The following is a 16897-nucleotide window of genomic DNA, read 5'->3' as shown; positions in this document are numbered from 1 at the left end:
CCAATTCCCTGAGAGAGAAATACGCAGGACTCGAGCCTTCCGCAATTCACTGAGACCATTTACGCAAGTGACGTCAAGCACTACGACTGGCTGTAAGGTGGGGAGGAGTACGTATCTGGCGTAAGGAGGGCGTACAGCGTTCCCGCCATTGGCGGCGGTTAGGGCGTTTACGCAACGGCCTGACGTAGGGGAAGACGCGTTAGTCGGGGGGAAGGTTCTAGAAAAGCGGCGGCAGCGGCTCTAGCGGCAGTAGCAGCAGCGCCGAGTCCCGTGTGGAGGTGCTCTTAGCGGTGTTGTTTCTCGAGCAGCGGCAGTTCTCACTACAGCGCCAGGACGAGTCCGGTTCGTGTTCGTCCGCGGAGATCTCTCTCATCTCGCTCGGCTGCGGGAAATCGGGCTGAAGCGACTGAGTCCGCGATGGAGGTAACGGGTTTGAAATCAATGAGTTATTGAAAAGGGCATGGCGAGGCCGTTGGCGCCTCGGTAGAAGTCGGCCACCCGCCTCCGTCTGAGAGCCGCGGTGAAATAGGGCCGCTTCAAAAGCGATTGGCTTCAGGATATTTTTGAAGAGGGTTCGTTAGTGGAGGCCTGATTGAACAGTACCTTCCCCACCCTCAGCCTGCCGGCGCCATTTCCCTTTGCTGGGGGTGGGGGATGGGGAATTTCCACATGGCGGACGCAGCCCTCCTTCGGCGAAAAGTGGGGCGCGGAGGCGGGAATTCTTACTCCCTTTTCAAAGCACGCTTATTTGGGGGGCCCGGCGTCCCCGCATCTGAGCTTTTCGGCGGGCTTCGGATCCTGAGCGAGGCTGCGGAGCTTCCCCTCCCCCTCCCCTCTCCCGGGAACCGGATTTGGCGGCCGCCATTTTCATTCCTTTCCTTCCTCGCGGCGTTTTTCTTTTCAATCTCTGGATCCTGCTAATTTGATTCCTTTAACGAAGAACAGAAGTGGTTAACTATTTTTCTTTCTTTTCGGGCTGTTTTCATGCCCTTTCGAGGTGGATTCCGAGTGTTTTGTGAGCTTGGATCTTTAAAAGTCCTGCGCACCTCGTTAGAGTCTCTTTCCCTTTCCCTCGATGAAATGGCGCCATTGCGTTCAGAAGCCACACCGAAGAGCGGGCGGGTGGGGGAGTCGGTTCCCCGGGGCTGGTTCACACGGTTTAAGACGAGGAGGTAAAACTACCACCCAGGGTATTGGGCCCAGTTTTAAGTCGAGCCGTACTACAAAGAACATTTTGCTTTTCAACTGTCGTGGGGGGTTCCCCCCTTTTTTCCTTTTCTTTCTTTACTTTTCTTTTTTTTTTTTTCTTTCTTTCTTTCTTTCTTTCTTTCTTTTTTTTTTTTTTTTTGGAGTATCGGTATTATCTGGGTTTGCCGTGATTAAAAAGCTAGTCGAATCGCAGAAAACTTTAGAAATAAAAATTGGGAGCCATTAAGTTAGTACCGACTGGGTGGCAGTGGGGAAGGTGGGGGGGGCTGTCGGTTTCACAATTATTTTCCTGAAAGATTTCTTTTGAACTGTAGAATTACTCGTGTTTTAATATTTTTGCTGGGAAACAGTCTTTATTCGGTAATAGCAGAGGTTCTTGAGATACGGTAGGAATTAAGAGGAAAGTGAAAATTTTTATCTTAGGTTCTTTGGTTAAAACGTGGTTCAGTCCTTCGTTACGAGTTAACGGCTGGGCTATTATGTATTTGAACTTTGTCATTTGCTTTTTTCATCTATGTTTGCTATGATGGTTGATCATTGTAAGAATAAGGTCTCAAGCGAAGGGGGCCTGATTGGGTATTTTCTTTGACCTTAAGCACACTTATAAAATAACTTTGTAATCGATAGTGGACATCGGGTAAGTTTGGAAAAAATTGAGGTAAGTAATGAGTTTTTGCCTTTTGTTAGTGATGTGTAAGAATTATTGTAAATGCTTTTTTTTTAACTGCGTAAATGTGGATTGTAAAAGACCGACTTAACGCTAATTAGATAAATCAGCTTAATTTAAATACCAGTATGTCAGATAATCGCTTAACGAGTTATTTGAGTATTTTGGGAGCTTCATAGTTTTTGTCACCTTTCAAATTTTTTCACAATTCTGAGAACTGCAGGGAAAAAAGTCTTTATTAAATGCTTATCACTTTTTTTGAGCTGTTTGGAAATTCATGCGTGGAGGGAGATACCTCCATAGAACTGAGAGAGCTGTAATATTATTTGATAATAAGCTTTTATATGGGAAGTTATATTTGACCTTTGATTTGTATTATACACTAATAATAGGATATGACCTATTCTGGTTTTTGAATATTTTAATTTTTTTAACCTACTTTTCTGAAAACAGTATAACTTTTTTTTTTTTCCTTCACTGACAGGCAAAAATACAGCGCTGTTAATGCAACATATTTGCTTGGTGGCTTAGAGGGCTTGGAATTTTTTTGACTCATGTCCTCTGTTCCCCCCCCCCCCCCAACCACTTGTAAAATTAGAGACATTTGTGTTGTGTATTTTGCCAGATGGCCAGTAAGGCCAGTACACCTGAATTTTTGTGGGTGGTTGTTGGTTTTGTCCCCTCCTTTCCCTGAAGTGTAAAGCGTAGCAGTACAAAACTACTGAGTAGTTAACAGTGATCATTTAAAGTTTTATGGTTTTTGAAAGGTTAGATTACAGCAGTTTACTGCACTAATGGTTCAGTAATAATTCAGATTGTTCTGTGTCCTGTCAATACCAAATACAACTATGCCCACAAAAACCCCAGGTAGGTTAAAAAGTATTGAAGCTCTGAATACCCAGCATTGGTCATGTTATCTGTGCCTTGGTCAAAGGTGGGGGGGCAGATTTTATAAGGCTCTTTGGGTACGTAACATCGAATGTTTTAAGGTTTTTGTCATCCATATCCCCCCCCCCCCCCCAGTCCTTCATGGAGAGTTGGTATATGGGGAAAGATTTTTCTTGGTGGGTTTTTTTTTCTCTAATTGCAATGCATTAGAATCACCACCTGGGGGAGCAGAAAAGAGAAATGAAATGTGACTGTTAGACACTGAATCCTGAAATGGTAAATTCTGGGTTATAAGTAAACAACAGTTTTTGTATTAAGAAGCGGTATATTTACAATGCATATTTAAAAGCCAGTTTCTTTGTTTTGGGCAATAGGATTGAATGCAGATTTTGATAAAAGTCCTTTAAACCTTCAATGATCAGAGAATAGGTCTATTCCTGTTTTCAGAAAGTTTTAAGATAAAGGGATGTTAAATTTATTCAAAATAATTTAATGTCATTTAAATTTAGATCAAGCGTTAATGATTTTGAGACTTGTGTAGATCAGCTGGGGAAATTTTTTTGGTGTAACACAACTAATATGCAGTTTAACATATGGTTTAAATTTGATGTAAGTTTTTTTTTTCCCCCCCAGAAAACTTTAGAAACTGTTCCTTTGGAGAGGAAAAAGGTACTCTGCCAGCAGGTCACCTCATATTTAAGAATTTAATTTCCTGCATACAAAGAGGAAATGTAAATAAAAATTGAAATGGTGTTCTCCTTTGCAGAGAGAAAAGGAACAGTTCCGTAAACTCTTCATTGGTGGCTTGAGCTTTGAAACCACAGAAGAAAGTTTGAGGAATTACTACGAGCAATGGGGGAAACTTACAGACTGTGTGGTACGTTATAGAAAAGCGCCTGCAGATACTAGTCTTTAAACTGTTAGGTGTTTAAGATGTTGAGTAAAATGCAGAGAAAATTATTTTGATTTCTGTTCACTGTGAAAACTACTAGTCTTTTAAATTGTCAGTTCATAACATAAGTAATGAAATGAGCTAAAGTTTCCCCTTTGGTTTTAAGGTTATGAGGGATCCTGCAAGCAAAAGATCAAGAGGATTTGGCTTTGTAACTTTTTCATCCATGGCTGAGGTTGATGCTGCCATGGCTGCAAGACCTCATTCAATTGATGGTAGAGTGGTTGAGCCAAAACGTGCTGTTGCAAGAGAGGTAAGCAAAATATAACTGTACCGTTAATACAAAGAATATTCTGTCCTACTGAAGATTACACTAACTTTTGAAAGAATTAAGTTTTGGATCTTCACATGCTCTGTTAGTTTTCTACTCTTTGCTTTTCTTAGATTTACATTTTTTTTCTCCCCCCAAAAAAACCTGGGTTCTTAGTTGTAAGATGTTGCTTTATCTGGTGTATTATTGTAGAATAAAGGCTGTCTTTGGTTCCCAGATAGTGTGCTTTAAAATGTGTTTTGGTTTCTTCTGTTAAGATTTTTTTTCTCCCATAATTTCAGGAATCTGGAAAACCGGGGGCTCATGTAACTGTGAAGAAGCTGTTTGTTGGTGGGATTAAAGAAGATACTGAGGAACATCATCTTAGAGATTATTTTGAGGAATATGGGAAGATTGATACCATTGAGATAATTACTGATAGACAGTCTGGAAAGAAAAGAGGCTTTGGATTTGTTACTTTTGATGATCATGATCCTGTGGATAAGATTGTGTGTAAGTGTCTATAAGCAGTAGGTTGTGTTGCTCTTTACATACAAGGTTTTGGGTTTGTTAACTTTATTAAAGGGTAGATTGTACAGGTTGTGTACTGATAAAAGAATTTTTATATAATGGAGTGTGAATTCTTCATTGCAGTGCAGAAATATCATACCATCAATGGTCATAATGCAGAAGTAAGAAAGGCTCTGTCTAGACAAGAAATGCAGGAAGTCCAAAGTTCTAGAAGTGGAAGAGGAGGTAACTTTTAACTCGTGTTTATTTTTCTTTTTAAAACCTACTTGAATGAATGCTTGTTACTAACCTGGCCACTTACTACAGGTAATTTTGGTTTTGGAGATTCTCGTGGTGGTGGTGGAAATTTTGGACCAGGACCAGGAAGTAACTTTAGAGGAGGATCTGGTAAGTTTGAGTTCTAAATGTTATATAAGAGTATATATGCTAAATTAAAAATTCATTCAGTTTGAGTTAGAGGAAATGCAGTATAATTTTTTAAAGTTTTTTTTTTAAGACTTAAGTAGATTATATCCTGGTGGAATATTTTTAATTTGCCAGGTAGGAGGTTATAGTTAAAAACGTAATCTTAAAAATGTAATCCAAGACAATCAGTTGCAGAGATCCTTTTTAGGGTAGTACACTTTAAAAAAAAAAAAAAAGGTTTTGTGATTTGAAACTAGCTTTAAAAAAAAGGGTGTGCTCCTGAGTGGGAAGTGAAGACCTGTAGAGAGTTTATCTGTAGGCTTTAAAAGGTCTGTATCAGTTAATATTTTTTTTTCTTTTCAACTTCAGTTATATTTGAATTACTGATAATCAAGAATCTCATTCTTGTGCATAAATTACAAATAACTTGATCTTAGCCAAAAAGCCAAGAAGTGATCTTATGCATAAATAAATGGAATCTCTTAAAAATTAAGTCTTGCCAGGTCTAAGCCTACAAATTAGACAATTGCCTTGGGAGATTTGTCCGTGTACGTCTTTGTCTTTAAAGAAATGAGTAACAGTACCTTTCTGGCACAAAGAGGGTGTTCTTAATTATTTTCATTCAGAAGTATTAATAATGCAGAGGAAAGGGTAAGAAATTAAAACGGAGGGTGAACAGAGTATAACTTTCTTTCTGTCTCTAACAGATGGATATGGAAGTGGTCGTGGATTTGGGGATGGCTATAATGGGTATGGAGGAGGACCTGGAGGTCAGTTTCTGTTGTATTTTAGTTTGTGATTTAAAAATTTAAGCAATATGTATTTGTATGGTTGTATGTTACACATTCATTTTTAATGTTCTGCATTTTACCTTTGTAAAGGGCTTAGGTGGTAGTGGTTCAGTTATTTGGCTCTTCCTTTATAATTTGTATTTTAGTTGCATACCTTATGGAAAGTATTATTTGCTTATATGTGTTGAATACCATTTGCAAAATCATTTAGGAAGATTTTAATAGAGCTTTTAAGATTTTGCTGTCATGCTATCCCATTGTTTCTTAAAGAATCAGATCTAGATGTATTCTGTGTGCTGTTTTCCTGAAAAACAGACCACTAGATGGTCAACATGTAAGGGGAGGGGTATGTAAGATTAGTTGTTTATCTTAAAATTAGTCCCTTACCAGGATAAATCCCCCATGGAATTTATTTTCAAAAGTAACTGAAAACTTCCTAAAATACACAATTATACAGTTGTGTTCTTGGGACCAGCTCAAGTTGTGAGCCACTGTTCCATAACAAGTGATGTCTTAGATGTATGTTCTGTTGGAGTACAGGAAAGTTTACGTGCTTACTGATAAATGTCCTATTAAGAATGGGATATTAAAAATGGTGAGCTAGTAATAGACCTGATTGCTGGTTTTGCCACTCCTTGAGTATGGTTAAGTTAATCCTATATCCTAACTACATCAGTTTTGCTTTGAAATCCAAATACTAATTTGGTATTATGAGAAAGATGAGTTCTTATATTTCAGTAATTGGAGACTGCCATTTTAAGTTCTGAATTACATACAAGTTTGCTAATTTCTGGTCCTCCCCCCATTTCTACTCAGAAAACGGGTGTAGTGGGCATATTATTTAAGAGACATGGGAATTTATGGGGAAACAACTTCTTGGAACTTAATCTTTTGGACCAGTTAGGGGTATGTGGGGTTTTTTTTGGTCCTGCTACCCTGTGCCTCTTGTCTGCTCCCACAGTCCTTAGGCAAAACACAAGTGTTTCAGGATATCTTCATAGAGAATCTTAATGTTTTTGCTGTCAGGGGAGAGCTGTGGCATTGCAAGAATTTGTCTCTGTATAGGTTTTACCCAGTTTGTGAACAAGTGCTCCCTGCCCCTAAATGTTTACCAGGGATAGGTACTCTGTTCTGCCCTTGGGGCTGTTCAGAGATTTCATAAAATAAGTACTTTGTTTATAAGAATGTGTTTTGGAAAGCTGGAAATGGGTGTGATAAGACAGTTCAAATGCCATTGAAAATATTAAGTAATTACTTAAAGGCTTATTTTATAATAGGTGGCAATTTTGGAGGTAGCCCTGGTTATGGAGGAGGAAGAGGAGGATATGGTGGTGGAGGACCTGGATATGGCAACCAGGGTGGGGGCTACGGAGGTGGTTATGACAACTATGGAGGAGGTAATAAATTCACCTGCAACCTTTATGTGGGAATTTGGATTGGAATTAATGACTTTTAACACATGAGATTTTGCATTACAATGTTGTCACTAGTTGTCTTAAAAAACTGTAGAGTTGTAGATAGGGGTCTTGCATTTATTCTGATGATTGTTTTTCTGGGAGATTTGTTCTTAATATGCTTACCATGTTTCACTGGTTTAATGCTTGAATATGTTATTTTGAAGGTCATTGTGCAAAACATATTCAAATTTTTTCACAGGAAATTATGGAAGTGGAAATTACAATGATTTTGGAAATTATAACCAGCAACCCTCTAACTATGGTCCAATGAAGAGTGGAAACTTTGGTGGTAGCAGGAACATGGGGGGACCATATGGTGGAGGTAATTTGTTAGATTGTTTACATTTTGTGATTACAGGATACTTTGATGACTTTACAAATGAAGACATCTGATTGTTAGAGTAATACTACATTGTAATTCAGTATAAAATGGTGGGATATTAGTGGTATAAATATTTTGGACTTGGGAAAGTGGTTTGGGCATATCAGGTGGGGAATTTTTTTTTTTTGGCTAATTATTTCCTATGAAAAAGCCAAAGAAGATTGAGAACATTACAAGTTCTGTAAAGTTCTAGGCATTATCTCTTTGAAAATTAATTGAATAAAAATTTGAGATTACTTATTAAAAGTCTTATTTAAGGTTTGGTGACAGTTGTAGTACTAAACCAATGTTTTTATGCCTCTTACGTTTAGAATACCTTTTTTTAACCCTATACTGACAGCTCTATAAAGGAATAGCGGTAAGATGTTCAAGTGTAAAGGGCAAAATTAAACTTTGTGAGTCTGGGGTAATTCATCGCCCAGGTTGTAGGTTAACCATAAGCAAATAATAAGTTATGAGCTGTGTTTCAAGGAGGGTTATGTCTAGCTATAGATAGCATCAGGCTTATTATGGAAATTGGAAATAAGTTTGCTTTCTCTTGCTGTTTCAATAATTCTAGGAAACTATGGTCCTGGAGGCAGTGGAGGAAGTGGGGGTTATGGAGGAAGAAGCCGATACTGAGCTTCTTCCTATTTGCCATGGGTAAGTAGCTTTTGAGTTTTACATTATTATTGTCTTGGGAGATCTAGCTGCCAGGAGTAAAAGCTTTTTAGGATCATGTTATCTTTCCTTAAAATCTGGTTAGATGGATAATTTCATAACCTATTTTTTTTTTACTCTTTACTTCTGTTGAAACAGGCTTCACTGTATAAATAGGAGAGGATGAGAGCCCAGAGGTAACAGAACAGCTTCAGGTTATCGAAATAACAATGTTAAGGAAACTCTTATCTCAGTCATGCATAAATATGCAGTGATATGGCAGAAGACACCAGAGCAGATGCAGAGAGCCATTTTGTGAATGGATTGGATTATTTAATAACATTACCTTACTGTGGAGGAAGGATTGTAAAAAAAAAAAAAAATGCCTTTGAGACAGTTTCTTAGCTTTTTAATTGTTGTTTCTTTCTAGTGGTCTTTGTAAGAGTGTAGAAGCATTCCTTCTTTGATAATGTTAAATTTGTAAGTTTCAGGTGACATGTGAAACCTTTTTTAAGATTTTTCTCAAAGTTTTGAAAAGCTATTAGCCAGGATCATGGTGTAATAAGACATAACGTTTTTCCTTTAAAAAAATTTAAGTGCGTGTGTAGAGTTAAGAAGCTGTTGTACATTTATGATTTAATAAAATAATTCTAAAGGAAATTGTGTAATTATAGACTTTTTATTTTAAATAAGTTAAGGAGTGGGTAGTATAATTAAGGTCCATTGCAAAGCTGTTGTTATATTTGTGTAAGATAAATGCTGGTCAGTTATAAGTGTGTTGTCTGCAATTCATCAGGATTAAATTATCTAGATAACTTAAGGGATATCTCTGCAAAGAGAAACACCTTTTTAGATCTTTTAGATGCTGCTTCTTCAATGCAAGGAAAGGAAATAACCCCAGCGAGGTACTCTTCAGGGATACAGGTCTAGTACAAGAGAACTCTTGACGGCTACTAAGTTCAGCCAGTCTTAAAAAACTGTGCTGTTTCTGCAAAGCTTTAAACTACAGTAGTTTATAAGGATGACAACGAAAGCTGAGGGTGTAGAGCAAAATAGTTCTAAGCTTCAGTTAAACTTCTTTAGGTAAGATCTTAATTTACTTTTTCTTTCTTAATTTTCCTCCCCAAAAGATAAACTAATACTACTCTTCAATGGTCTTTCAGTATAGTGGTTCTTATGTAGTTTAACATAGCTATAAATTTGAGTTTAACAATTTATAAACTCAAGAGAATAATCTTATAAACCCTGTTTTCCAATCTGTCATTTACTTAAATTATTTTGGTTGTTTTTTCCCCCCTTTTTTTTCCTTCTTTCCCACCCCCTCTCCCTCTATGAAGATTCAGGTGCTTAACATATCATTTTTTTCCCTGCTGGAATTTTAGCATTGATATGAACCATGGACAAGTATATTCTGCTGCCACAAAGACTGTAAAGTGCTTCATTTCAACAGCTGAGGCGCAAGCCAAGTGATCATTAATAAAGCTTTTCTTGGTTCCTTCAGTGGTGTTGGTAGTAAAATGGTAGGTAAAAGTTAGGCTGCAAGTTCAATAAATCATGAAATTACCCATCATTACACCCTTGTGTATTCACGTTTCTTGGATCAAGCATTTTGAGTGAACTCTAGTGGTTTTTATTAAAAATAAAGATATTTTGTTCTTCTGTTATATGGTTGTTCTAGTTTTACATGCTTATCAGGATCAGGTTCAGGAGAAGGTAGGGTAAAATGGTTGAAACTATTTCCAAATGATAGTTTATTCTTAACAAATAAAGTGTCTACATTATAAATCCTGTATGTATCCAGTACTAAATATTTGGGTTTAAATGTGATAATTTTTTCCCAACCCCGTACCTTATAGGAGAGATGTAGGTTGGCTGCTGAAATTCTTAAATGTCATCAGAGTTTGATTTGCCTGGCTTTATTGCCTTTTCAGGAATGTGATAATCAGGGCATATTCTACTGTATGCACCAGTGAGTCTTCTTTGATCCTAAGACCACCACTGAAGTTATTTAGGTTCTTTGGACAAACATGATAAACTTCTTCAGATACTTTTTTTTTCCTTTGGCAGGAAGGTGTCTTGCTGCAGGTAACTAATGAAGAAGTGGTCAACCACAGAGTCTTCAAGAAATAAGAAATTCTGTACCATCTGAAAGTAGTTCTTGTTGGTGCCTTCATTTAAAAAAAAAAAAAAAAGCACTTTAAGTTTAAAGGGAAATGTTTTCTGATAAAATACAAACTTCATTTAGTACAGGTTCTTAATATAAAACAATTACAAAATGAGTGTTGTTTGTAAAAGAGTAACATCAGATAAGCAAGAGAGAAATGTATCATGTTTTAAACTAGGTTTTGTGAGTAGACAGATAAAAATTCTATTTTAAATATAAAGTTTATAAAATAAACACTTTTGTATTAAAATACTCGGTGTAATGTTTACACATAAAATGTGTGAATCTTGTTCTATAAACATTCAGTTGTCTAAAAGATTGCCATCCCCTAGATTTTTCAAAGCAGTTTGAAAAAACTATGCATATTGCCATTTTTATCTCAGTATTGATAGTCCAATGAGAAAAGGATTTGTGGACATTATTGGCTGTCCCTAATAAAATGCCATTCTTTACATACTGTACATTCAGCGTTTGAATACTGCTCTAGTTTTCTGGCTTTACCTTGTATGTAAAACATTGCTGGTGGCGTTGTTAAAAATATTTTTAAATCGCTAGAGTTGTCCCAGTTAAGTGACTGCAAAGCGCTGAGACAGTCTGTGGTAGTACCTACTCAAATGTTGATGACTTATATGCATTTTAACTGAGTTTCAGTGGTCTAAATTTTTAAAGGTTTAAACATGGTGTACAGAATTTAACAAGCAGTAGCTTTCTTGTATATATTACCTAAAACAATGAAAGATAACAGGAAAGATACATAGGTTGATAAAACAGGTTTGGCTTTTTTGGGCTTTTTGTTTTTTTGGGGGGGGAGGTTTTGGTTTTGATGAGGTGTATTTCACAGGTAAGTCAGACTGATGACTAACAGAAGATAAGCTACATTGCTACTTGTTTAAAGTACAGTAGATGTGTCCATCAACTAAACTTCATAATCAGGTACATAATTTGAAGGTTTTTGAAGGAGGTAAATTAAGTTGGTATAACAGCACAACCTGAAGTACTGAACCCTTAATCAGGACAAACTTTTTTGAAAATACAGCACAAAATAGCCTGAAAAGAACTGGCTTATTGCAGTTAAGCAGGTAATGTTGAATGATCCACATGGTCACTCCCTTGTGTAAGTATATTGGGCTGCTAATTTCCGTTAAAACTAAAGATTTAAGGTAGTTGATAAGTATTCCACACGAGAACATTTTTTTGCGTATGTTGCTGCATAAATTCTATACAAGACTTAATCCTGAAGTTCAATATTAGGCAGTTTGGAGCAACACTGAATTTGTTACTTTCTACAGTATTTTCAGGTCAATAACTTGAAAACAAACTGCTTAGCTGTGTGAATTTTGCTGAAGTTCAAGGTTGCCTTCACTAGGGCATACTGACAAGGCTGGCAAGTTGGGGCTGGCTATTTCCTTTCCCTATACTTAGCTATTGGAGCAGTCAAAAAACACTCAACAAAATGTTTGGCAGTACCTTGTATCCTAATGGTCATATCATGTGAATGGAGGGCGTTAACTCCTTGGACTACTGGGAAACTAGCATCATTGGGAGCCATATTGAGGGCTGGCTTCCACATTAGGAGTGTTCGTCTTAACTGGAAGTTTTGAAACTTACTCTTGCATGTAAGGTTTTCAGTAACTGGTGTATGAATATAAGCCAAGATGGTCTAAAAGGGATTATATAACTATTTGCACTAAGTGTTGAGAGTACTGAGTTAATTTTAAGGAAACTTGAATCCTATCTCTGTTCCTTAGTAATGACAATTACTAGTTCACAAGTGTGGGTGCCTTTCCAAAAAGGTAGACAACACTAACAATATACTAAAAACATACACATTCTTGGCAACATTTGATGTGAATTTGATCTCCTTTGGAATGACTGCCTCTAGGTGGTTGATACACCCCTTTCAGTTTTAATGACACTGTTTAGTACTGCGCCGATCATTTAGATGTAACATTTTTGGGTGATACATGTAACTAGTGAAGTGAGTAGACTACCCAAGAAAGGGGATGTTAAGGATGATCTAGACCTATAAGAAGTGTGTAAGTCTTCGTATGTGCACGGTGTAGTCTGAGTGTTCTTGGGGCTTGAATGTGTGCAGATTGGATTTTCTGAATGTTCTAAAGGTCCTGGTTGAACTGAGGCCAGCCTTGAGAGGAATCCAAGTTATTCAGACATTTTTTAGTACATGTTGCATCGAAATTAATATACACTTGAAAATATAATTTCACCTGTAAGATGGTTCAGCATGGATGTCTGTTGATGGCTACTTTTGGAATATGAAGGCTTTCTTTGGATACGGACAAATGAGAAGCTGAGATTTCTTCCCTTTTAACTTTATAATTGTAGGAGTGACTTCTGCATTAACAGTTGTTTCCCATAGGTGAAGAAGGTAAGACTTTAACTTTTGGGACCAATTCAGACTGAGTTGTAAGTTTGGGCCTATCCACTGCAGATGCAGGAGGGGAAAGGGGTACTAACCACCAGAAAAGGTCTTCAAAAGTTAAGGGTTAATTAACTAGTTGCTTAAGTGTAATAAGCATTACTGATCACTGTCTTACAGATCCCCTTGAAATTTGCAATTGTAAACCCTATACCAGATAACCTGAAACACTAGAGGTAGGAGGTCACCTACCTCTCCCACCATCAGAACCTTATTTTGATAAAATTGTTTCTCGGTTGACCAGTCTTGACTGTGTTCGTCATCTTAGGGTAACAGGAGGGATATAGCAGTTTAAGGAGTGGCAGGTAAAGTACATATAGCTTTAGTGAGAACTTCTTTGAGATTTTTAACATGGTCAGAAACCAAATCCGATTTCTCCTTTTCAACCATTCACACATCTTCCTGAGCTCCAGGATAATTACACTTTAGGAACAGTAGCTGGAATAATTTAGTCCTTCAGGTATCCCACATCTGCAAGGGAATTTAGACTAAAAATATTGGCCTGGGATTTCCACTGCTGAAACGTGTATTGTGAGAGTAGAGTAAGCAGCTCTAGTTTACATCCTTGGAAACCAGATTTTTCTTTGGAAGTTTGGTGTATTTACCTTTGGTCACAGTGCACCATACACCTTGCAGATTTCAAACCATTGGTTTGGGTTTCAGATTGGACCTTTGGTGTATAGTTCACTGTGGTACTTATGTTTTCAGGGATTTGAGGATAATGCCCAGTCTTAAGTACACAGTTGGGTAGATGAGGCTACTCATAGGTAAGTTTGTACCATGGAACATTAAATTGTAGATGTGAAGGACTTTCTGTAGAAATGTGCCTGCCTTGCAGCTGAAATTACCAAATTACAATCTGAGGTGTATTCCCTTAAAAAGAGTTTAATCTGAATAGACCCTGCAAAACTGACTGTAACAACCTTAGAAGCATCTTGTTGGCAAAATCTAGACTTAAGAAATGCCTTCCTGGGGCATCTGGGTGGCTCAGTGGGTGAAAGCCTCTGCCTTTGGCTCAGGTCATGATCTCAGAGTCCTGGGATCGAGCCCTGCATCAGGCTCTCTGCTTGGCAGTCAGCCTGCTTCCCTTCCTCCCTCTCTGTCAAATAAAAAATAAAATCTTAAAAAAAAAAAAAACTTTCCTTAGGCTCAGTTTAAAAACGCTTTTTATAAAAATCTACTGAAAGCACTGCATTTCTCTAAGCCTAGGTGGTACTTCAGTGATAACTCTGGCAGACCATTATGGCAGAAATAATATTTGACAACACTGACTCTTAATTTTGGAACATAGCAGTATGTATGCATGTTAAATGTTGGCAAACCTTGGGCATTTTCTGAAATTAATCTCCATCTTGCTGTTGCCATAAGCTCGTTGAGCTTTCATTTCAAATGCCGTTTCTAGTATTTCATTTGTCCTGTTCTTAACCAGATGTTCACATTTTTGGTTGTGAAGTCCATGCTCTACTGACTTCCCTTACTGTTGGTTTGTGTTCTTGTGTGGCTTGTAACGTTCTCACATTGTTAAGTGAGGCCTTCTGGGGGAGAGGTCCATGTCCTAGATGTGTAGGAATTTCAACAGGCTGGTTTAACTTGCTGGGTAGGTCTGTTTTGTCTATTTAGAAGAGGCATAAACTTTCTGTGAATGTCCAGTTTTTTCTTGGCACCCAAGTCAAAGGGATGACTTTAGTTTGGCCTGAGTCTGATCAGTTTTTGTGCAAATACTCAAACCCACACTATGCTGCCTTATTGGCTACATACTCCCCTGTATTTCTGAATGTGGGTTTTATGGAGAATATCCAAGGTAAATAATGGTTAGAATTTCTGTATAAGAAATTTTTATAAATTCAAATTTATTTCCACAGAAAGCAATTTAAGTGTTCATACAAAGATAAAATAGCTTTTAAGGCTCCGTATATTCAGTGGTAACTACAATGCTAAAAAATTAAAACTTGAAGCTAAATTACATTGCATTTCAAGTCACAAAAAACCAGAATGTTTAAAAATAATTTACATCCAGTGTTTGCTCTTTGAAGTAACTGTGTTACTGAAAAAACAATGACAACCAAATGACTGGATTGTCTGCTTTTCATGTTTTCACCCTGTTCTTTGTACATAGATATCTGAGTTCTGCATAAATATAGTTGACTTGATTTTTCAATCAAGTTGTGGCTTCCCCAAAATTTCCCACAAACTTAATCCATAAGAGTTCCAAAATGTCCTGAGTGATTCAAGTAGCAGTAGTAAAAGATAATACTTTGAAGCAGTTTCAGTGTGGCCATGTATCAGTTTAACTTCTACATAATGGAATCCACCTTCAGTTTCTTCTCTTCACTTTCTTTTCCCTTTACGGTTTTCCTTTTTGTGGCCTGAGGTAACTAGTTCCTTAGGTACAATCAAAACACTTCCATCTTGGCTGCACTCAAGAACATAGTGGTTTGGATTGACAGGCCTACCATCATCATCTCTTAACCTACTAAAAATACTGTGATACAGGTGATGCAGTTTTTGTTTCATTGTGGTAATAGCTTTGTTATACTGGGCTCGTTCTCTCTTAAGGATTTCCTTCTTGGCTTGCAAGTTACATAAATCATCTTCGAGATTCAGAATTATATCCAGTTTACGTTTACGACAGTTCTGAGCAGCAACTTTATTTTTCCCTCTTCTTCTAATACCACGCATGAGTGACACTTGTAAATCTGTCAAGTAGTGCCTGCTTAGCATGTTGTTGAAAGATTCAACAGGCATGCGGACAATTTCATCTACAGAAAACGGGATATGGAGAGCCTTAGCATGTCGTTCATCTCGACTTAAGTTTCTGTCTGTGTCATTCAGGTGCTTGCTTATTTTCTGTGACTTCCCATGCTGTGAAAAAGATGTAGGGGTAGAATCTAGAGCACCTGGCTCTACATGGTAAGTGTGGTTATGTTGTATGTGTTGAAAAGCAAGGTCCCCATGAAAGGCAGAATCATTCCTCCGACCCACGTGACAAAGCTTACTGGGATCTGGGTAGTAGCCTCCTACAGCTCCTTCCAGGTCACTATAACCTGTAGCGCCGCCTTCACACATTGAGCAAGAGGAATTATACTTGGTGACAGAGGTACTGTTGCTTGAATTTAAGGAAAGCCCAGAATCCGAATCCAGTTCTTCAAAAAGCTGAGACACTTCCATTGAATCAAAACCTTCCGTGGCCAAGGACATTAAATTTGTTTCATCAAATATGCTTATATCAAGGTCATGTAGAAGGTCTTGACTTAGATTCCTTGTCTGATTGCCAACAAGGGGAAGAAATCCTGTCAGATGAGTTCCAGGAAGGGTCTGTTCAGGATTGGTAATATGAGAATTTGACTGCAGAAATGGTTCTTCTGGTTGTGAAGTCCTTGCTGTTGGTTCTCTTCTAAATGTATTGTCAGGACACAGCAACATGGCGTCATGGAGATTCACATCGTGACTTATAGCTTGGCTAAAGTTTATGTTACATGTTGAAGAATTCATGCCATCATTGATACTACCTGGAAAAATATCTCCAAGTGAGATGCCCTGAAAAGGAAAAAAGGCACTTTAAACACAATTTTATTTCAGCAGCAGCAGTACAGTAACTAGTAATAGCACTCCTCTTTTCTCAGTTTACTAAATCTAGGCAAATACAGTATGCACTGTGACCCCAAATCCAAATGAAGCTGTATGTAGGGAACGGGTTTTTTTGGTACATCCTGGAAATAAGTTTGATTCAGTTAATATAAAAGTTGGTCGTGAGTCAACCTAAACGTTGGCAATAAATCCACACTGAAGTAGTCTGGGCAACATCTTTTTTTTTTTTTTTTTTTAAAGTAAATCAGAGCAGTATAGTCGAGTAGGACATAAATGCTACCGGAAAAATAACCTTGCCTTAGTTTGTCAAGTATTTACTGTTGTTTTTGATTCAGTGAATCCCAAATTTTATTCTATCCTTGTGATCATTTAGGAGGAACAGTATACATACTTGGTTAATTCTCCAAAAGTAGTTCTAGAAAAAGTAATCCTCAGTCTGTGCACTTATCATAATGTAGTACTGTTAATAGTATATAAACTATGTCCTCCCATTTAAAGAGGTTAGACATTCATGAATCAGTGATTTCCTACAAGAAT

The 16897-nt window shown here is 37.5% G+C and overlaps 2 protein-coding genes across 9 annotated transcripts in view; one reads left to right on the top strand and one right to left on the bottom strand.

Moving 5' to 3' along the window:
* Positions 1-191: 191 nt before the first annotated feature.
* Positions 192-10796, top strand: HNRNPA2B1 (heterogeneous nuclear ribonucleoprotein A2/B1). 8 transcript variants are annotated; one of them, XR_009352895.1, is made up of 14 exons: positions 192-423; positions 3398-3433; positions 3531-3641; positions 3823-3969; positions 4269-4479; positions 4621-4722; positions 4804-4884; positions 5610-5672; positions 6971-7090; positions 7350-7472; positions 8092-8174; positions 9025-9254; positions 9554-9691; positions 10239-10796. XR_009352895.1 is itself a non-coding variant. In XM_059171394.1 (12 exons), the coding sequence occupies exons 1-11, from the start codon at positions 418-420 to the stop codon at positions 8151-8153; spliced, it is 1062 nt and encodes a 353-aa protein (XP_059027377.1). In that variant the 5' UTR covers positions 192-417; the 3' UTR covers positions 8154-8174; positions 10239-10796. The 8 variants fall into 8 exon arrangements, 5 of the variants coding, with proteins under 5 accessions (XP_059027377.1, XP_059027376.1, XP_059027379.1 ...); XR_009352894.1 differs by lacking the exon at positions 9025-9254; XR_009352893.1 differs by having other exon boundaries at positions 9025-9691.
* The window catches only part of NFE2L3 (NFE2 like bZIP transcription factor 3), a 30628-nt gene continuing 24057 nt past the window's right edge, over positions 10327-16897 (bottom strand). Inside the window, exon 4 of the mRNA XM_059171391.1 lies at positions 10327-16309. Within this exon, the coding sequence (XP_059027374.1) occupies positions 15101-16309 (1209 nt within the window). The 3' untranslated portion in view covers positions 10327-15100. The remainder of the gene's footprint in view (positions 16310-16897) is intronic.

This window comes from Mustela lutreola, chromosome 4 (genome assembly GCF_030435805.1).
Source record: "Mustela lutreola isolate mMusLut2 chromosome 4, mMusLut2.pri, whole genome shotgun sequence".
Classification (NCBI taxonomy): domain Eukaryota; kingdom Metazoa; phylum Chordata; class Mammalia; order Carnivora; family Mustelidae; genus Mustela; species Mustela lutreola.
This window is presented reverse-complemented; position numbering and strand designations above follow the sequence as displayed.